The sequence below is a fragment of the Canis lupus genome, chromosome 35 (assembly GCF_048164855.1).
Source record: "Canis lupus baileyi chromosome 35, mCanLup2.hap1, whole genome shotgun sequence".
NCBI lineage: Eukaryota > Metazoa > Chordata > Mammalia > Carnivora > Canidae > Canis > Canis lupus.
This window is the reverse complement of record NC_132872.1, coordinates 30,341,369-30,364,504: the sequence shown is the minus strand read 5'-3', so window position 1 is coordinate 30,364,504 and position 23,136 is coordinate 30,341,369. Positions and strand designations below refer to the sequence as shown.

The window sequence follows — 23,136 nt, the reverse complement described above, 5'->3', positions numbered from 1 at the left end:
AACACAAAATAAGAGTTTGGGAAGATAAAAAGGACTCCAGAGTAGGTGGTTTCCAATTACTTATTTGTATTTACTTACTCTTTTAATTCTGGCTTAAATTTTAAAATGTTTAGATTTTAGACTTTTAGAAAAAGAGCTAGGCTTTGGATTTACTCTTTTAGTTTACTCTTTCCACTTTCTGTGTTGAAGAACCGTGAATATTAGAGAACTATTTTTCTCTCATTTGGAAGCTTGGGATCAATTGCTAATAAAACTACCTGAGATCAAGAGATATTTAGTAGATCTCCGATTTTTCATGACAATTTATCTAATTTATCTATATAATAATTTATCTAATTTATCTCTTTTAAATTTTTGCTCATCTAATTTTGAAAGTTTTACTTGAAAAATAAATCATTAATTTCATTGCTATCTTCTGTTTAATTTAATTATAATTGAGTATGTTTGTTTCTTTTTCATATCACCTTTTCCAAAATGAATTTGTTTGCTTTCATTTTTTGATTTGCCTATGGTTTGTCTAGTTTTAAAAATAAATATATTTTAGTCTATATACTAATCTGTCTCTCAAATTATATTCTGTCTATAAATTTTCTATATATTTCAAATTTATTTTTTATTTTCCTATAATTGTTATCTTTAGATTTTCCTCTTTATAAAATAATGCATTAAATAATTATATATTTTCCCTTTCTCTATATTTCTTGTTCCTTATTTCCTAGCTTATGGATCCAAGAATAGTTGTTCATTTTTCCTCTATTTAGCTTTTACTACTTGTTAGGATGTCATGGTGACTTCTAAACTTCTTACACCAAACCAGAACCTAAACATGTGAAAAGATTTTTAAACTAAAGATAAATTTACAAGCAGGGTCATTTAGGTTGTTTCTTCATTATTCTTGGATTTTAATATTATCCCTTTTTTCATTATTGTTGTTGGTAATTTGCTTCTTCTCTCCTTTTTTTCTTGGATAGTCAGGCTAAATATTTGTCAATTTTATTGCTCCTTTCAAAGAACAATCTTTTGGTTACATTCATATTTTACTGCTTATTTAAAATTAATTTATCTCTGCTCTTATATTTATCTCATTTCTTCTCCTTACTTTGGGTTAATTTATTCTTGTTATATTTGTTTCTTAAAATGAATTTATAGATCATTGACTTAAGATAATTCTTATTTTCTAATATTTGTGTCTTTTCCATAAATTTTCCTTTAACTATTTATTTATTAGGGCATCACAATTTTGATATGTAGTGTTTTATTGTCAATCCATACAAAACATTTTCAATTTTCTCTTTTTACTCCCTTAGTAACCCATGGAATATAGAGAAGTGTGCTGTTTTATTTACAAATATTTGAGGATGTTTCAGATATCCTGATTATTGATGTCTAATCAAACTCTACTTTAGTCAACTTTGTTTGATTTCAGTTGTTTTAATTTTTGAAGTTTAGTTTTTTTAAGCCTGGAATATGACTTGCCATAGTGAATGTTTCATACCTAGCATAGACATTGTTTTTAAGGGCATATAGAGCAATTACTATGGTAAATCCTACACCAGACTTTGTCTTGGCTGTCAGTTTTAGGGTTGGGTCAATCTGATTCAGAGTTGAGCTGGGTTTGAGTTTTAGTGTTGTCATGGTTACCACTGGCTCCAGAATCCTTTAGAATTTCTCATACTTGTGAGCCTGGCCAGAATGTTTTCCTCAAAGTTTCCTTCACTGGCATCTTCAGATTTTCCCTTTATGAGTGTGCCCCGTCAAAGATTCACCTATGTTCTTGTCTTTCATTAAGCAATAAATTGCTGTTGCATGATACTTGGTGTTTGCTACATTCTACTGAGGGTCGGGGTTTTTTTGGTTGTCCTCCAGCCTCAATGTTAGGCATGCCCTGTGTTCCCTGGGTTTTAGGGGTTCAAAGCTTTTTCACTCAAGGGTTGAGGATAATTTCTCAATGACCCTATTGATATTCCAGTGTTCAGAAGTCTGTAAAGTGGCTGCCCTAAGATTTCACTGATCCACTGGATTCAGGAAAAGTAATGATTTTCTAAAGTATAATGAATTTTCCTTTTTCTCAGGGTAGGATTTACATTATTTCGGCTTTCTTTCTTTTTTTTTTTAATTTTTATTTATTTATGATAGTCACAGAGAGAGAGAGAGAGGCAGAGACACAGGCAGAGGGAGAAGCAGGCTCCATGCACTGGGAGCCCGATGTGGGATTCGATCCCGGGTCTCCAGGATCGCGCCCTAGGCCGAAGGCAGGCGCCAAACCGCTGCACCACCTAGGGATCACTATTTCGGCTTTCCACATCTTAAGCTGAAGGCAGAAGTCTACCCTTTCCTTTTAAATTTAAAATAATACCTTTCTGTATATTTTCCTCTGAGTCTACACTTGGCCCTATGTCATCATTTTTTATGTAATATATAATTGCGATTAAAGTTAGTGAGTCATTGAATCTTTTAACATTTAATCTCTCTATTAATAGTACAAAACCTAGATATGTTTTTCTTATTTTGGTTTCTAATAATATGAATAAACTCTGCTATTAATTTCTAATTTTATTACTTTATAATCAGAAGCTGTGATACTTACAATATCTGCTATTTGACTCAGAATATTACCATTTTTAGGGCTCTTTTACTAATTGATGAGAATTTAGATGCCCAGAGGAGTTGATTTTCAAATGGCACTGAGAATTAACTGAAACTCAGAATCAAAATTAGTGCTAAAAATAATTATCACTATTATATTCAACAGCATAATTGTAGAGTGAAGTCAAAGTAAGTCTTGAGGTTTGGAGGAGAAGAGTATTACTTTATTCTAGAATATACATAGTTCATATACTAATGTGACCTATATTCACAGATGTTTTATGTAAATTGCATACACTGTTGATTATTATTAGGGCAGCTGTTCACTAAAGCCCTTAAGATGCTTATCCAGCTAAACCAGTGTATAATTGGACATTTTGAGATTTCAACTTTATGGCTATGCCTTAAATTTATCTATGTTAAAACTTGCCACATTTAATTTGATCCCCATTTCATCCTGTCAAGGTCTTTTTGGGCGCTAATACTGTCATCCAGAATACTATCTCTTCCTTCCAGATTCATGTCATTTTCTATTTGGAGGATCATGTTTTTATACAAGTCATTTATAAATGGTGGTAAGTGTTACATAGAACCTGACTGGGAAGAAAGCCTTATGTTCTGTCACTGAACATGTCTCTTTGACACTTTTCTATAAATAAATATGTTTGGAGATGGCCATTTATCTTATTACAAATCGATCTAACTGCTGCCTCAACCCAGAGCTGCGTGCCACCATCTTTTCCACATGTATTACAGAAATTATCTGGTTTAATGTCATTTTGAAATTCAGATATGTCTCATCTACTTCACAATTCACTTGATGATTTATTCTGAACTTATGTTTGTGATTTTTGCCTGTATTTGGAGAAAAATACTGTGGTAAATTGACCACACACACAAAAAAAATGGCTGAATTCATCTCTTCTGTCTCTATGCATACCTTTTGCATTGTAACATTATAAGTTTTCCAGTCAAGAAGTGGACTCTATTTCCCTGATCCCTGACTCGCTTTGGCCAATAGACTATGATGGAAGTATTCATACGACACATCCATTCTCAGAGCTCGAGGAGACTTAAGCACTTCCATTGTTTCATGGAAATCTGTACCATCATGAACAACACATCCAGGATGACCATTTGGAAGATCAGAGACCACAGGAAGGACAACACAGTTCCTCAACAGGAACCAACCAGCTGAACACAGACAAGTGAGGGATCCCAAGGAAAATCTAATGGATCTGGACCACATTATCCACTTCTCATTGACTCGTGGAAAATGGAAAATAATAAATGTTACCCACGGGAATGTGTAGATTCAATGCAATTTCTATCAAACACCCAATTACATTTTCCAAAGAAAAAAAAAAAATCCTAGAATTCAACTCAAATCACAAAAGACCCCAAATAGATAAGCTTAGGCAAAAAGAACAAAGCTGGAAGTATCGGTTGCCATGGGCAATAAGGGGACAGGACAAAGTTTCATAAGTAACATAATTCAAGGAATCATCCATTCTTGTGCATGTGAGAAACTGGATTAAGAGGATTGGTGGAATTGGGTAGTTCTATGTAGATGACAGTGACAGAGGTTTTTATCAGCCTATATCTCTATTTCATGGAGCTGAAATTTGTACCTTAATTGTCTTCTTCTGTTGGGTTGACTCATTAAGTCAGAACAGCAATAGAAGTGTGAATGTTGGGATCCCTGGGTGGTGCAGCGGTTTAGCGCCTGCCCTTGGCCCAGGGCGCGATCCTGGAGACCCGGGATTGAATCCCACATCGGGCTCCCGGTGCGTGGAGCCTGCCTCTCCCTCTGCCTATGTCTCTGCCTCTCTCTCTCTCTCTCTCTGTGACTATCATAAATAAATAAAAATTAAAAAAAAAAAGAAGTGTGAATGTTTTCCAAAATACTGGGGAAAATTTAGAATGTTTCAGATGACTAAACATTTGTGTGTTTGCTCATGGAGCTATCACTTCTATTATACTTTGTATAATAATTAACTTACCAAGAACTATGAGGATATTTTCTTGAAACATTTTATTTTAAAAAAATTTTTAAAGATTTTATTTATTTATTGGAGAGAGAGAGAGAGAGCATAAGCAAAGGGAGTAGGAGAGGGAAAAATAGGGGCTCTATCCCAGGACCCTGGAATCACAACCTGAGCCAAAGGCAGACACTTTTTTTTTTTTTAAGATTTTATTTATTTATTCATGACAGACACACACAGAGCGAGAGAGAGAGAGAGAGAGAGAGAGAGAGAGGCAGAGACAGAAGCAGGCTCCATGCAGGGAGCCTGACATGGGACTCGATCCCGGGTCTCCAGGATCATGCCCTTGGCTGAAGGCAGGCGCTAAACCGCTGAGCCACCGGGGCTGCCCCAAAGGCAGACACTTAACTGACTGAGCCACCCAGACATCCCTGCCCTAACATTTTAATACTACTGTCTTAACTAACAAATACAAAATCCCAAAAGAAATAACATTTCCTATATATTTAGAATTAACTACAAACAGTTCCTCCTAAATATGTTTATAAAATAATGGCTTTATGTCACCTTCCCTATAGTACTTCAAACGATATTTAAAAATTAAGTAAAGCATTAACAATTATCAAATGATTCAAAACTTATTATACCTCCATAATTTATAAAATAGTGCCCAGAAACTCTGGAGGCTGAATGCAGTAATCTATTGCACATGTCCTCCAGGTGATTCTGATAACGTTCATATTCAAAAATCACAGATGTCTGGCATGTTCCATCACCAGTCACACATGTGTCTTTTCTTCCTTTTGTTCACACCCAAAGTTTACCATATATTTTCAGTTTACAGAAAAATTGAGCAGAAAGTACAGGAAGTTCCCACATACCCTCTGAACCCTCCATGATTAGTCTTTTGAAGGGGCCAAAATATTTGGTGAAGCATCATTTTGGTCTGAAACAAATGCATAATAAATGTCATCTACATTATCATGAGAATTGGAGATCTCCAGTATATTTTAACTTGTTATTTCACCTTGCTGATTTTATCAAAGCCTAGAAGGGGAAATTGGCTAAACATGTGTTTCTTAAGCATCTTCCTGTTTCTATTTATTCGAGTGTATAACCATATTGTCTACCAGGAAGAAAGTTTTCTTAGGACATATTTTCACAGCATTACCTCATGTAAAAAAAAAGGGAGCACTATTAGCCAAATTTAATTGAGACATAACATAATGTTTGCTAGGCTGCACTTCTATTTTCCTCATCATAGCTATTTTCAAAAATGTCTGAAAAGAGCCAGGTGACAATTTAAGATGTGATGGGAACTGTGTAGGATGATGACTCCAAAATTACCTTCTGATCGAGTCTATTTGTGACCAAACAGAGTCCAAGGAAAAGAGTGCAAAGTCATTGCTAAAGTGCAAAGCTGAGCTACCTAGTGACTACAACTGAAAATCTCTTAGGTAAATGTAACTGGAGAGTAAGAGCTGTACATGATACTTGAAGGAGATTCTCATTTCACATCAAGACTGTAAAATGTCTCCTTCGTGTTCATATAGGTTTGATTTTAAGCAGTTTCAAATTTTGTAGACTGTGCAAATCAGTGCATGAAATGGATACCCAGAATCCTGTACTGTTCTGTTCTAAAAATATTTCTTGTCTTTGGGCCAATAAAATTTCACCCGCAACTGAAATTCCAAATTATTACTAAATTCAAACCTCTTTCTGGAGATGTACATATGTATTATATATAAACACATATAACATGTAAGATACGATATTCAGATATACATCCAGGAAGAGGTTTGAATTTAGTTATAATAATAAGTCTATATTCATATTTTATATACACATCTATACATGTAGTGCACAATATATTTTTATTCTTTTTAAAATTTTTTATGTAAACAAAAGCAAGTTTTAAAAAATTAACATTGATTTTTATGACTTTTAAAAATGTTTTAGGTCATTGTGCTCATGGAATTCTTTGACCATATTTTAATGGAGCATGTAATAATGTAGAGAATTCAGCTATTCTTCACAAGACTTACAATACAGCTTTTTAAACTAAATACATTCCTATTTGCTACAAATGCTATTATTTTACATCTTTATTCTTTTCAATAGATGAGATATAAGGTTATTTTAATCTTCTTGATGGACCAGGTACTGCCATCCATTTTCTTTTTTTTTTTTTTGCCATCCATTTTCTGTTGGCACTAACCTTCTTAACTGTCCTTCTGTGCTCATCTTTTTATCACATGAAGCTAGAACCGGAAAATTGCTTTCCCCAAGTCCCTGTCAGCTGGTTTCCATTTAGGTTCTGCCAAGAACCTGATCTCTGGCTCGAGATCAGAAGGAAGAGGAGGATGGAAAGTAGCTTGTTTCTGGTTCTATAGGCCCATCGGTGGTCCCCACAGTGGCAGTCGGCTCCCTCCCGACCCCAGCTCGTGGAGGTGCCTCCAGTGGGTAAATGGCCCTGGTCCAGCAGGTGGAGCAGCAGTAGCACCCAGCGTCAGCTCCTGCATGTTGGCACCTGTGGACGTCCAGAAGGTCAGGAGTTTGATTTGCTTACGTTAAATCTCATCTTTCACATGTGTTCCCCCAGCCCTTCCAGTATCTTTATGAGAGTTTTAAATCCAGTTCTCTTTATGTGCTCTTTTCTCTGCTTGAAATATCTAGAAGTTTCTCTTTTCTCAACTGAAAAATGAGCTATACATGAGAAGAACTTGCCTTACTCATCGGGACAATCAGAAGACAAGACTGATGGGGGTATAGAGACCCCACACCGTGTCCAATGTTATGTGACAGAGGACAGGCCGCTCGCTGTTAGGTTTGAGGACATAATTTAGAGCAGATCCCAGTAGCGGAGAGAGTTAACTGAGATTTTCCAGAACCTCATCTATTCTTCACTGATAGCTAGGGAGACTGCAGGATTGGGAATAAATAAGAAAGAACCTCTTCTCAAAATAGCTGTTGTAACCTTGTGTGACTGTGTACACGTGTGTGTGTGTGTGTGTGTGCGTGTGCGTTTTACATCTACTCTGTGTCATTTCTTAACAGGTCATTCTTCTACTATCTTAAATATGCATAAATATTCAAGCTGTAGAATATTTTGGTTTGAACCTGGGCTTCTCTTCTGACCAGCTATAGGCATGCCAGTGTTTCCTACTCCCTTCCTCATTTGGAAAGCGAATGCTCTACCCCATACCTCTAGTGCAAGAGCCTTTTGCGAAGTCTTTCAGGATCAAATGGGATAATGCATGCGAAGGTGCTTTTTAAGAAGCAATGTTCCAGAGGCACCTGGGATGTTATCAAAGCATATTAGTCAACATTTGGGAATGGAAGGACAGTGACTCGAGAACTTAGAGCAAAGAAAGCAGTTCTTGAATAAAACTGACTGTTCACAGCCTCATATTGACTATTTTCCTCTTTATGTGGAGCTGGGACGGCGGGAATGGCTCGGGAATAGGATGGGAGATCCAAGACACATACGGTGGGAAAGAACAGAAAACAGTCAAGAGACATGAGTTGGCAGCTGGTACGTGTCCACATCATTGCTGTACTGGCTTGGAGACACTGCTCCTTGCTTCTCTTCCCTGTGCAGTGACTGTCAGAAATGCTTATGAATTTGTGCAACAGACCCAGAAGTATAGAAATGTCTTTAGAAACTGTATTACACAACAGAATCAACTGGAAAGCTTATTAAAGCATAGATTCAAGTGCAGCACTCTCAGGTTTATATTCACGGATCAGGATTTCACTCAAGATTCTAAGTTTTTCAAATGTTCCAGAAGGTTCTGAGGTATGGGTCTGCCCTAAAGCAGCATTTTGCAGAATCACTTCTGGATCAGTTTAATTGAATTCCTTTTTTACTTGTTTAAAATCCCAATTTCTGAACCCAATCCCAGATCGTTGAATCATAGTCTCTAGGTTGGGGATCTCGGGGTCTGTAATTCAGCAAGGAACCCAAGTGCTTGTTATTCATGCTTAATTTTGGCCTCTTAGGCAAGGTTGGTTCAAGGGCAAGTTCTGCACCTGCTCTCTCTCCTTGACACTCTCTCATACACTTTGCATCTAATTTAACTGCATTCCCAAAATAAATTATGCCTCTGTTTTAAATTAAAATCAGAGACAATAAAGTTTAAGATGCAAATACCTGGTAAAATTCACACTGACAAGTAAATCATGACTATAATTTTTCTAAGCTCTACTGAGATGAATCCTGGATCCTTCGTGGCTTCCTCTGTAAGCACTTCTAAGTTTGGCTTTATTCTTCCATTTTGTATGGGAGAACTTTTCAATATTCATTCCATTTGACAGCACTTGTCACTTTTGGGTTTTGAGCTTGTATAGTTTCCTCAACTTAGAATGCTCTCACTGAGTCACTCATCTGGTTCACCCCTACTTATCCTGCTAAGTTCAACCTCACTCCTACTAACCCTGCTAATTCTCAACTTCACCATCTCTGGGAAGTATTCCTGGTCTCTCCAGTCCAGGTTATTCAGAGCCCTTTATCTAGCATCTAGGGCCTTCTCATAAAATATACTACACGTTGTAAGTGTCTATTTGCTTGTCTGTCTCCTACCAGACCAGGTTTGTTGAACTCTTTCTGTAAAGCACCAGATAGTAAGTATTGCAGGCGTGGTGGGTCGTGAGGTCTCTGTCATAGTTACTCACGTCCATAATTGCTGTGGAAAAGCAGCAATAGATGATAAAAATCATGGTTTCAATGACATCTTGTTTACCAAATCAGTGAGTGGGGAGATTTGCCCCAGGGATTGTAGTTGGCTGACCCCTGCACCAGACTGTTGGCTAAACATGTCCATTCTCATTCACCATTGCAGCCTCAAGTAGGAGAACAGCCCCTGGCCCACAGTAAACATACCATACAGGCTGGTTGAATTGAAACTGTATTGTGGGGATCCCTGGGTGGCGCAGTGGTTTAGCGCCTGTCTTTGGCCCAGGGCGCGATCCTGGAGACCCGGGATCGAATCCCACGTCAGGCTCCCGGTGCATGGAGCCTGCTTCTCCCTCTGCCTGTGTCTCTGCCTCTCTCTCTCTCTCTGTGACTATCATAAATAAATAAAAATTAAAAAAATTAAAAAAAAAAAAAGAAACTGTATTGTGTATAGAATTTTGTTCGGTTGAGAATAAACAAATAAACAAACGTTAAATAGCAGTTGAAATAAGATAGAAGCTCATTTGTCTATCACATGATAGAATTCTGATGGTAGGCCATCAAAGCTGCTGTGGCATCTTCGCTGGTCTCACTCAGTGTTTTAAGTCGCTGGTTCCCACCTATGACCTATGTCCACCACCATCTTCACATGTGACTTCTGTTCTTGAAGGGACTTCATTTACACATGGGTGAAGAAAGGAGGACGTTCATTTAAGGAGACCTCCTGGGCATCAGATCTATGTTCACTTACATGAAATTGTCCAGAACCTCATCATATTTAGCTACAAGAGAGGCTGGGAAATGTGGTTAGCTGGCCAGGAGTAGCATGATCACCTAAAGATTGCAGTCCAATTCCAAACGAGAAAACGGAAAATGGATGTTGGCTTTAGCATGCATGTTAACAACCGTTACTGGGGGGGTAACCTGGTACTGTTTTTCCAATGCCATATCTGTATGTCAGAAAATGAAGCCCAAATACCATTTTCCTGGAATGGCCAAGATGTGGCAGTGGGAAAGAGCAAAGGCCCTCCATAATGATCCGGCATCTATTATACATGTTACACGTTCAGATATGATACCTTATATTATCCAGATGTTATACCATAGCATATACCTTATGATATATTCATTTATAAACATAGGAAAATAACTTGAACAAGTTTTAAAACTCTCATTTTGGGATGACACCAGAAGTTCACAAATAAGTACCCTTCCTAAAAACCTTCATTTCATGATTAATGTGCTTGCGTTTACTCTAATCTCTCATTCTCCACTTCAGAAAGACAAATAATGTTTGTGTTGAGCCAGCTCCACCCACAATTTCTAAAGCAACTGTTTCTGTGCTTGAAGGGAAGCCCAAAACATGCATAATTACTAATGTTTACATCTGTTTCCAATCTCTAAGCTGAAGCCAGAATCACTCTTGTACTGGGGCTCACACAGTGGTCGCACTTGTTTATTTATGTTTTGGTTCTTGAGTTATATGTAAACATGCACAATGACAACGATGTTATAATATCTGACATCTGTCAGACAATGAGGTTAGTACACAGGAAAAGATTGGTCTTTTTTATGAGGAACGGACATTTGATCTTCACCAGAAGAGTTCTGGTGTTTCTAAAACATAGGAAACTTCTTAAAAAATAGAAACTTCTTAAACCTAATTGGTTTTCATTAATCAGTCCCTTTTCTTTTCCTGTGCAATTGTGTGCTTTACCCCTTTGTTGTTGTATTTGGGAAAAACGAGACCATATCCTTTCCTCTCTTTCTCTCTTTACCTGTCAACTTACCTTCCTATGTATCTATATGTATATATTTAGACCTTCCTCAATAATCATAAATCTGCTTTATTTTTGACATTTCAGTAGTCAAATTTGATATATTGTAACCCTTTTATTTGAAAATAGACACATTTAAGTATTCCATTTCTTAGCTCACCATTTTTACCATGATGACCTTGCTTACTTGTAAAAAGCTAGAACCTTGGAATGTTGGTCTTATTTATCATTTCACTGATACTTTTTTTGATATTAATGTATCATAAAGATAAAGCTATTTTATCATCTTTATCACTACATTAATTTTTATTTCTTTTCCATTCTCTAACATTTGGTCTTCTAACTTTGGTGTACAGAATAATCATGCACAGATAATCACATGGAGATCTTGTAAAAATACAAATCCCTGATCTGTCTGCTAAGAAATCTGAATTTTTAAATAGCAGCAGTCTACAGTTCATGCGTTTAGGGTCTTGGGTCAAGTATGTATTAGTCAATGTTTGCTTATTAACTCTGTTCATATAATTTTCTTCATGTATAGCATGGTTCGTGTGTGTGTGTGCGTGCGTGCGCGCATGTGTGTGTGTTTCTGGTTTAGTGGTTTTGGAGGTGATTTTCTCCTTCTTTCTAAATTAGGATCTTTGATTTCTTGGGATGCTGCTCTGAAGCATCTCCTCCCCACTCTCTGCCCCCCTTCTAACCCTGCACTACCTAATCTATATACAAAGCAATCTCAGTACTACAGTGCCTTCAGCAAAGTTGGGTGTTGTATCAGTAATTCTGAAGAAGTGTGTTATAAAAATTAGCTTAAAATATTTCCTTAATCATAAACCATTAGTTTTTTCTACTTTCAAATTACATGGATTTTTTTTTTTCCATTGGATAGTCTTTCTGCTTTGTCAAAGATTAGTTGGCCATAGAGTTGTGGGTCTACTCTCGGTTCTCTATTCTGTTAAAAGACAGTATCTTCAACAAATGGTGCTGGGAAAATTGCACAGCCACATACAGAAGAATGAAACTGGACCACTTTCTTACACCACACATAAAAATAAACTCAGAGTGGATGAAAGACCTAAATGTGAGACAGGAATCCATCAAAATCCCAGAGGAGAACACAGGCAGTACTCTCTTTGATCTCAGCCACAGCAATTTCTTGCTAGACATGTCTCCAAAGGCAAGGGAAAGAAGCAAAAATGAACTATGGGGACTTCATCAGATAAAAAGCTTCTTCACAGCAAAAGAAACAGTCAACAAAACTAAAAGACAACCTAGAGAATGAGAGAAGGTATTTGCCAATGACCTATCAGATAAAGGGCTAGTATCCAAGATCTTTAAAGAATTTATTAAACTCAACAGCAAAGAAACAAACAATCCAATCATGAAATGGGCAAAAGACATGAACAGAAATCTCACCAAAGACATAGACATGGTCAACAAGCACATGAGAAAATGCTCCGCATCTCTTGCCATCAGGGAAATACAAATCAAAACCACAATGAGATCCCACCTCACACCAGTGAGAATGGTGAAAATTAACAAGACAGGAAACAACAGATGTTGGAGAGGATGTGGAGAAAGGGGAACCCTCTGCAGTGTTGGTGGGAATGTGAACTGGTGCAGCTACTCTGGAAAACTGGGTGGAGGTTCCTCACAGAGTTAAAACTAGAGCTACGGTAAGACCCAGCAATTGCACTGCTGGGGATTTACCCCAAAGATACAGATGCAGTGAAATGCTGGGACACCTGCACACCAATGTTTATAGCAGCAATGTCCACAATAGCCAAACTGCGGAAAGAGCCCAGATGTCCATCAACAGATGATGGATAAAGAAAATAATGGAATATTACTCAGCCATCAAAAAGAATGAAATCTTGCCATTTGCAATGACATGGATAGAACTAGACAGTGTTATGCTAAATGAAACAAGTCAGTAAGAGAAAGAAAGACAAGTACCATTTGCTCTCACTCATGTGTGGAATTTAAGAAACAAAGGGATGAACGTAGGGGAGGGGAAGGAAAAATAAAATAAGATGCAGATTGAGAGGGAATCAAACCATAAGAGATGCTGAACTCAAGGAAACAAACTGAGGGTTGGTGGAGAGGAGGTAGGTGGGAGATGGGGATAACTGGGTGACAAGCATGAAGGAAGGCACTTGGTGTAATGAGCACTGGGTGTTACGTACAACTAATGAATCACTGAATTCTACCTCTGAAACTAATTAAAATGAAAAAAACAAAACAAATTACATGGATTTTTTTTTAAGTATTAAAATTTGAACTGTAGGCCTTTTCTGAGGGTGGGGGGCATTACAGATTTACTGGCAGTTGGGGAATGCTAGAGAGAATATTCCTGCTCATGCAGTTAAAGCTGGATAAATGCTATGAGATGAATCAAACTGGAAGCATATTTTTATTAGCATAAGTAACAGGAGAGCATTGTAGGGGATGGCACTTTTCAACTTTAAGTTTAGTCAGATAAATGGTACCATAGACCAGAGTGAAATTTTTCAGCGAGTAGGCAAACAATGGTAAAGTAAGTTACATTGTCTTCTAATGCATCAGGGAACAAGAGTAAGCTATGGTCCCATTCTTAATTTTATTTATTTACTTGAGAGACAGAGAGATTAAGACAGAACACAAGAGATCATGAGTGGAGGAGGGACAGAGGGAGAGGGAGAAACAGACTCCTTGCTGAGCAAAGGGCCTGATGTGGGGGCTCGATCCCAGGACTCCAAGGTCAGAACCTGAGCCAAAGGCAGACACTGAACTGATTGAGCCACCCAGGAGCCCATTTCTTGTTGGAAATGAAATATCTAGAACAAAGTCCACGCTAGGACTATTAGACCAACAACTCTGATTAAAGACAGAGCAATAACTTCCTGTAATTGACTTAGGAGAACATATTCTGAAACCTAACCCAATTGTTGGGACGTGGATTTTAGGACTGGACCAGCAAATATGGCTTCAAGATAGCTTCACAATAATAGCAGACATATTAAATTTTAAAAATTCCTATGGCCTTGTGTGTGTGTGTTTATGTGTGTGTGATCAATTTGAGATAATTACAGACTAGTGGTCATGAGCATGATATTTGATGTTATATTCTGTACATCTACTTTAAGAAAACATTTTTTATTCAAGTAAAATAAAGGTCGATTTAAAAATACATAAGGTTTGGTTCTTACTGATTTCTTATTAATCTATATCATTTGTCATTCCACGCATTCCTCTCTTTTTATTATTTTTCAATATATAAATTTGAAAATGGAATGAAGACGAGGTAATTATCCACTTTTAATAAATGTGAGGGAAAATTCCATTGTGAAGGGATGTTATTTGCTCAAGGTAAATGGCATGCTGTCTGAATTAATATCTTCATCATAAAGTAAATACAAGTGGAACTATATTTCCAGAAGACCGAATTCCAGAATTGAATTACCTCTTAAAGAAAGGAGTGCCACAATCAGCCAAATCAAAGTGCTCAGAATGATTTTGTAGTATTTTAAAGGAAATTACTTCTGTAGATATGATAAAAGCATACCCAATGCTTCAAAGGTAAGCACAAATGCTACAAGACCTATAAAACCAGATGCCAGTGACAGGAGAGCAGACCACTGAAAAGAAGAGAAACTGTCTGGCAAGATATGTTCTATCAAGTTTCCTCCCCCTGTGGAAAAAATCAAAAAGTTAAAAAAAAAAAAAAAAAAAAAGGAGAGAGAGAGAGAAGGCTACAATACCCTCTTCATAGGAAACCAGTTCCTTTTTTTTTTTTTCTTTTACCATCAACCACTCCTTCAGGCTCATCCTTCATACAGAATTATTGGTCTTGGTTTTTATCTCCTCTCCATTAAACCTTTCTTCTTTATAGATAAGTTAATCTTTGCACAAATAAACCTATTTTGCATATGTCTTGTTTGTTATCTTCAAGGTGGCATCAAATAGCTAGTCCTTCTTTAGCTATTCATAATTTGAGAAAAAGCTTGTTTAGTTTTCATTTTTTCATAGTCATTATTTAATGTATCCCCTGTGTGTTGTCTGTAACAGTTTGCCAGAACTTTAAATCGGTGTTGCCCAATCTCTAAATTCACTAGCCTTCTCCAAGTCCTTACTTCCCTTGATTTTTGTGTCATCCAAATGTGGATGCCACTCCATTACAGATTTATTCTCTTTGGTTTCACAAGGTTAGTCCTTCACTAGTTCTCTCTACATATCTGACTTCTCAGATTTACATTTCTTTCCGGACTCTTCAGATAGTGTTGATCTCTCAGTATCTTACCTGGCTCGTACATCTTCTCCTTTCCAAAGTCATGGTGTCAACTAACACCTCTTTGTGGTTGAACAACAAATCTGTGTATGCAGTTCAAATCCCAGTGAGTCATAGTCTCATATTTTCATATGTGTTCTGGACATATTCCCTCAGAGTCTGTATAGGAGAGCAAATTCAAGATATCCAAAATTGAACTGCATATACTTTTTGTAAATTTACCACATATATTACCATATTAAAGCCTCAAAAGTCCTATACACTACACCATACACATAAAATCTTTATTTACAATTCTCTCAATTATGCATGAAATTGGATTGTCTCTTTTTCTTTTTTTTTTAAAGATTTTATTTATTTATTCATGAGACACACAGAGAGAGGCGGAAGCCCAAGCAAAGGGAGAAGGAGGCTCCCTGCAGGAAGCCAAATGTGGGACTTGATCCCAGGACCCCAGGATCACAACCTGAGCCCAAAGCAGCCACTCAACCACTGAGCCACCCAGGCATCCTAGGTTGCCTCTTTTTCCATCCACAAAATACATTTTATTAGTATTTAGATTTTATTGATTCCTCTGTTGGAATTCAACTTTAACAATTTTCTCTGTTTGCAATACTGCCATCTGTTATCCTCTTTGCTATATTTACATATGTGTCTTATTTCCCTTATTAAATAGAAAGTTCAGGAAGGAAAAGTCAATTTCTGTTTCTTCTACATTTCCTAGCCCAGAGTCTGACACATTTAGATTACTCACCACTATTTAGGTAATACATACATTTTTTCTTTGAGCATAAGATGGATACTTATCATTTATATTTGGGATAAAAAATATAAATAACCCCCTTCTCCTTTTCCCTGCAACTTAAAACTAGAAAAGTCTTCATCAATATTCTAATTTCTCATTACCAGCTACAGTCATCTCAAAGCTCCTCTTGATGTAACCAGAATATTGGCCCTTAGAGAAATCCATAGCTATCTTGTTATGATTGCCTGGGTCAGTTAAGTTCTGTGAAAGAGTATGCAGCACCACCAACTGTGCCATCTATTCAGGCAGTTAGAAACAAACATTTCATTTTTATTATGGATCTAAACTGTTTTGTTTCGGGAAATGTTTCCAACCAGTAGAAAGAAAGTAAATAGAGACAAGGTAAAACTCACCCTAGTGTATATATCGCAGGAGAGACATGATTTAGAGAGCCTAAGCTTCCCTGGCCTTGAACTTCTTAATTTGCTCCCCCTGGACTATTCCCAGGGGCTTGAATTGGCAACCAGTTCTAATTGTTCTGCTGAGAACTTTCTGGGTGTTTCTTGAGGCCAAGTGTCTTAGACTTGGAGAAATGTTCTCATGGCATAAATACAAACAGAAAAGACTCATGTTAGAAATTAGAAGTGTGTCCATGAAGAGATTCCTTTCTGAAGACTTACCATCTTAGGTGCTTTCCTCTTCCTGGAATGAAAAAGGCGTGCAATTGGCATGAATTTTTTACTTTAAGCTACTTTATTTTTCTTATACAAATTTCATTTACTTCTTACATCAGTTTCAATGTGAGGAGTAACAACTACATTATGCTCTTCAAAAACATGCTTGATCCACATTCTGGGATCTAATTTCTTATCTGTTAAGTACCTGGAGCAAAGCCTCTAGTCCTAACTATGGTAACAACTGTCAATTAGATTACACAATAACACAATAACAGACAGACATTATTAGCTCTGTCTTTTTGGAAATGTGGAAACTGCACTGAGCTATATTGCACTATGAGAACATGAATGAACTTTAATAGATTTGGTCAGCTATTGGCACATCTTTGACAGCTGTTACTATGTTAAGCTTCAAAAATTTTCACTAGCTAATAACCAAATTGTATTTTCCCCCGTAGTGTAGACATATCTTTCTGGAAAACATTTGCAATTTCTTATAAATTATCCTCTTAATCATCGGTTGAGAACCTTCTATGGTTTTTCCCAATTTTGTAGCCCATTTCCCAGACCTACAGATATTCTGGTGATCTGGGAACCTGGAGAAAAATGCTCTCATGTCTTTACTCTCCAGAAGAGTTTCCCTATTTCAACATAAGATTTGAAATGTAGCTCCTAAGAGTCCATTCATACCTTTCTCGGTAGCCATCTAAATACTGCAGAAAAATTAATGTGGTCAGCTATTTACTGACTATGCTGTATGTTCCAGGGTTTTACAGCATTCTAATAAAAACTTAAAGGCTTATTCTTATCCCAGTATAATGATACTTACAAACCAGTGTTGATCCTTGAAATTCTACCTTCATTTTTTTCATCAGATTACTGAGAGGGTCATGACCATTGTTTCAAACTCATTTGATTCTGTTTTTAAAAATTGTAATTTGTTTGGTATTCATACGGAGCATATGAGTTCTTAGCTACCATCTCGTGAGAATTCTAACCAGTTTTGAGTATTTCCAAATATAAGCAGTAAAAAAATTCCATGACATAAGGATAAAAAAAGAAAAAAAGACTCAAGGAGGGAATTTTAAAATCAGAGTAAGTACTCCTAATGCTCCACTTCCTGACTAAAAAAAAAAAAAAAAAAGCGCCACAACAACACAAAATTCCAGTTATTTGAAGGCGTTCCTTCCACTTATGATGTCCAAGAAGAGTCGTGGGGACTCAGAGGTGCTCCCTGGACAGTGGAGTCCATCCACACTGCTGCTTCCCCTTGCTGTGGACTCAGGCAGGAGGTGACAGTCTACGGAGACGCTGCGCTCAGGATTTCAAGGTGGAATGGAATGTGCCTGCTGGCCGAGGCGGCTGCGGCCCACGGCTGGGTCCTGGGTCCGAGGCACAGGAAGGAGCACATGACTTTGGGGATGTATGCTGCCATTCAGAGCAGCAGGATACAGTAGGAATAGAGAAGGTCTCAGTGTGGTAAGGAATTGAATCCTGGGGTCTTGCTACAGGCATTTCTGTAACAGAAGCAGCAAAATATAATCTAAAACCGCTAAAACTAGTAGCATAAAAAATATACTTATTCCCTTGGAGGATGTCCCCCTTCACCAAAACTGCCGCTGGAAGACCTGGAAAAATTTCTCCTTGAAACTAGCTAATAGACTAACCTCCACATCTGCATGGTCACAACTTGATCCATGATTGCTTCAAACAAAGAACAAAATTCTGAAAAGCCAAATAACACATATTTACCCTCAGGTAAGCAAACATTTAGAAATGGTGAGTGACGCAGCTTAGGGACGGGATCTCCGCCGAGTGACAAATGTTTGATATTCTTCTTCTGCCTGACAGAAACCCTTCCGTGAGGACGCCTGCCTGCTGCTCTGAGGGCCCCGGCCCGGTGCGGCCTGCAGGGGCCTGCGCAGCACCGGCCGTCCTGACGCAGCCTCGCGAGAGGAGCCCGAGGCCCGCCGGCAGCTCTACCGGAACTCCGCCCCCGACAGAGCCTCGCGAGAGGAGCCCGAGGCCCGCCGGCAGCTCTACCGGAACTCCGCCCCCGACAGAGCCTCGCGAGAGGAGCCCGAGGCCCGCCGGCAGCTCTACCGGAACTCCGCTCCAAGTGGGCATCTTGGCTTTGGCTTCTCAGGCTGTGGGCGGGGCGTCGGGCCCGGGCCAGAGGGCGCCAGTATGTTCTGTGTGTGGCTGGAGGCCATGACAAGGTGTGCCTGGGGGGCTTCGGGCTGGGGAGCTGCCCCCCGACCCCGGGCTCAGGGCGTGGCCGGGGTGCGGTTCCACGGGGGCTGCAGCAGGGGCTCGCCTTCCTCCTCCTCCCCCTGGAGGCCTCGTTATTGGCCGCCGCCGACCGCACCTTTCTCTCCCCAGGACTCCCCTCTGCCCCTGGCACTTCCTCCTCTCCCCGCCACCCCCCAGCCTTGCGGGGCCACACGTGACAGGAGCCCTTTGTTGATGTCAGTGAAAAGACGCCCCTGCTTGTGCTGATGTACTTGACCCACGTCCGGGGCTGTTCTGTGGGGGGAAAGGCATTGCAGAGCTGGTGCCTAGATTTGCCTGTTACTTACACTGTCTCAGAAATGAATAAAGTCTTGGTTATTGTCTGCAGTTTGGCTTGCTGACCTAAGTGACCACTTAGCAACCTGGCAGCCTGACAGCAGTGCGGGCCCGTCTCTTGCCCAGGAAGCGCTGGGAGCACCAGACAGCAGCGGACAACAGGTTAGGCGGGCAGGCTCCCGCTCTTACGTAGCCAGCAGCTGATATATCCAATCTAGTTTTATCTCTACTGAAATTGGCCAACTGCCCGCAATATAATTATTTCAGAACGTGAGATTTAAAAGAGAAAAGACATGAATAGCATATGTCTATGCGACACAAATTGCGTATTCCTTTGATAGCACGCTACCTTCCTGAGGATTATCCGGGCACGTCAGTGAACGCCCCTTTGGAAGCTAAGCTAAGCCGCTGCTTCACATTGAGGCCTACGGGGCACAGATAGTAGAGGGAGGAGACACTGCACATGATACCCTCTGACTGGCGTGAGGGAGTTGCAGCAGTTTCTCCTTCACCTTGAAGCTCAGGCTGGCCGGTGGAAGCCAGAGGAGAGGCGCAGGACAGCGGGAAGTGTATACGTGGATCTCGCCCCTGGTCCCTGGCACAGGAATCCTGAAGCTCTTGTAATTTCTTAGGTTGCTCTAATGAGATGACTCTTGATGGCTCCTCGATGACCCGTCATGGCAAAGACCAAGCTTGGAATGCCCAGTCCCAGTCCCCTTTCCTTGAGAAGAAAGAAAGGCTGAGGATGAAGTTAGTGTGCTATCATACCTACGTGATAAAGCCTCTACAAAAATCCCAATAGTATAGGTTCGGGGAGCCTTCAGGTGGGCAAACACACTCCTGTATCAGGAAGGAGATCGGGAGACATAACCCAGCTCCATGGGGACAGAAGTGTCTGCTCTCAGGACCCTCCCAGATCTGTGTATCTCTTCATCTGGCTGTTCATCTCTATCTTTTACCATATTCCTTAATAAATTGGTAAATGTAAATAAGTGTTTTCCTGAGTTCTGTGAGCTACTCTAATAAATTAAACCAGTGGCGGGGATTGTGGGAACCTCTGACTGGTAGCCAGTCAGACAGAAGTTGTGGGTAACCTGGGGACCTGTTACTCATGATTAGCATCTGAAGGGGGTCCTGTGAAACTGAGACTTTAACCTGTAGGACTGATGCTTTCTCCAGATAGTGTCACAATTGAGTTAAATTGTGCAACACTAAGCTGGCATGGTGAAGAATTGCTTGGTGTGGGAAAAAAACCCACAGGTTTTGTGACCCAAAGTCTTAGAAGTGAAATGTTCTGTGTGAATGGCAAAGGAGAGAGAGAACTATGGTTTGTTCTCCCCTCCCCCCCCCCCAATATAGCAGTATTTCGAAAAAGAGAGGGAAAGAAACAAGGGAGGAGAGTACATTCTTTAGGGTTTCCGTGCATTATATTAAAAAAAACAAACCTATGGCTAGTGATCCAGAGGCCTCAACCAAGTTCTGCAAGTCATCTTGCTCATCAGGAGGAGACCTTTTAACAGCCTGGGTTCCCACAGACAGATCCCTACTGTTAGGCAAGCATGTACCTCCCAACTCCAAGCCATTACACACGTGCACACTTTTCAAATGTCACAAGCATACAAATCAACCTGGTATCTTGTTAAAATGCAGATTCTGAGTTGGTAGGTCTGGAGTGGGACCTGCAATTCCATATTTCTAACAAGCTCCCTGAAGTGATATCACTACTGCTGGTTGAGGTTATAAGCTATAATGAGAAGGCACAACTAAAAGTGTGCACTGAACAACCTGTGCAAATGTTCATTGTGGCCTATTTCATCAGCACTTAAGATACTGCAAACTATGTTACCTATTATACTTTTCCTAAACGCCTTTAAAATAGGAAAGGAAAAACAAACACAAATTCCTCCCTTTCACCTACCACATTCTCCCTACCACTCTTCTAAAACCCAGTTCCTTGCTGGCCTCTTACTACTCTTACTCAATGGAAAAATCAGGGTGCATTGTTTTGTTTTGTATTGCTTTCTTTTATTTCCTCTTTTTTCTCTTTCTCATTTTCTTCGTTTACTCTTTCTTCCTTCCTTCCTTCTCTTTCCTTCCTTTCTCCTTCCTTCCTTCCTCCCTCCCTCCCTCCCTCCCTCCCTCCCTCCCTTCCTCCCTTCCTTCCTTCCTTCCTTTTTATTGTATACAATAGACAAATGTGAGATTTAAAAGAGAAAAGACATTTTCTTTATGCACTAGAGTTCAAATCTGCCATTTACTTAATGTGTGTCCTCAAAAGGACTATATAGTCATTCATTATTGCTAGCATAATGTTAGACGTCTTTACTCTGAATACTTTAATATTTTGAAGATTATCCAACGTTTTCCACTCTTTCTCAACAGACAATGAAAATCAGACCTCCTTCCTAAAAGTAAGATCCCAGCTTCTAACCATCGCTGCACTGTAGGAGTGAAATTTTATTTACAGGCTCTTTCCAATGTACATACCCCGGGGATTACTATGCTTTCTTTTTAAAGAGACCAAATGACTTACACTTCATGACATGGGGTTATACATATGTTAAGGTCCGCTTCAGGTCCTTGGTGGTTACCTGCATAGCTCTTCATTCTTGCCTGGCATCAAATATTGTTTTTAGTATCCAGTCCAGATATTAGACAATGGCAGTCATGGAAAGTTCAAGATATTAAAAAATAGTCCCCAAACTAGGGAAGACTCAGTTTAATTGAACCACAGAACAGATTTATGGTTCCAGCCATGATGGAGTAAGAGGAATCACACTTATTCTCCAGCCTTACGCAATTAAGAACCTGAACAACATAAATGAAGCAATGGTTTTCAGATATTAGATATTAGGCAGCACAGGGAATTCATCTGGGAGGAAGAAAAATACACCCTACAATTGCCCAACTAGCAGAGATAGAGTTGAACATTTAAGGAGATGGAGCATCAATAATTAAAAAAAAAAAAGAAAAGAAAAAGAATTAGAGTACTCTGGAGATGTGGAACCGATTCTCCTTGAATCATCAGGGGAGTACTGACCACCATGTGAAAAACCTACATGAGCCTGCAGAAAGGAGACAGAATAACTACTGAGGTCATGGAGGGCTGGAAATAGATCATATATTCAAGGGTTAGAAGGGACATCAGGTAAAGTACTCAGAAATTCATTGCCTCTGTATTGGGGCCAAAGTAGCCTAGACTAAGGACTATACTGATTCTGCCTTGAGCTTACAGAACCAGCTTCAGAAGAATCAAATTGTAGCCACATAAATCAACTATGTCTTAAAAGAAAGATTAAAAATATTTAAAGGGATACCCCCCCTAAATTTAGTATGTACAAATGAAATTTTACAGTATCTGGAATCCAATAAAAAATTACTAGTCATGTAAAGAAGTCAGAAGGATACAACTCATACAACAAAATTAATTCAACCAGTAGAACTGAACTTAGAATGATGGAGATGCTAGATCAGACAGGCATTAAAATTGCTATGATAAAGTATATGTTTAAGAAATTAAAAACCTAATCATGTTAATATTTAAAAAGAGCCTCATGAACTTGCTAGAGATAAAAAAAAAATAAAGTCTCAGATGAAAAATACACTGAAGGATATCCAGAGCAGATAAACTGCTACAGAAAAAAAGTTAGTGAACTTGAAGACTTAATAATAAAATCTACTTAATAAAACATAAAAATAAAACATTGAAAAATAATGTAAATCATATCAATGAGCTATGGGGACAAATTCAATTTAAAAATCCTATGAGGAGAAATATTTGGAAAAAAATGACTGAAAAATGTCCACATTTGAAAAGACTTTAAGCCTATAATTCCAAGAATTTCATAAAACCCAAAT

The 23,136-nt window shown here is 38.8% G+C and overlaps 1 protein-coding gene across 1 annotated transcript in view; it reads right to left on the bottom strand.

The window, feature by feature from the left end:
* LOC140625025 (uncharacterized) overlaps window positions 1-21,885 on the bottom strand; it is a 79,102-nt gene extending 57,217 nt beyond the window's left edge. Inside the window, exons 1-5 of the mRNA XM_072812198.1 lie at window positions 21,870-21,885; window positions 18,463-19,278; window positions 17,540-18,227; window positions 16,447-16,630; window positions 15,301-15,447 (exon numbers count right to left, since the gene is read on the bottom strand). Coding sequence (XP_072668299.1) covers window positions 18,028-18,227; window positions 18,463-19,278; window positions 21,870-21,885 — 1,032 coding nt within the window. The 3' untranslated portion in view covers window positions 15,301-15,447; window positions 16,447-16,630; window positions 17,540-18,027. The remainder of the gene's footprint in view (window positions 1-15,300; window positions 15,448-16,446; window positions 16,631-17,539; window positions 18,228-18,462; window positions 19,279-21,869) is intronic.
* Between the last annotated feature and the right edge of the window lie 1,251 nt (window positions 21,886-23,136).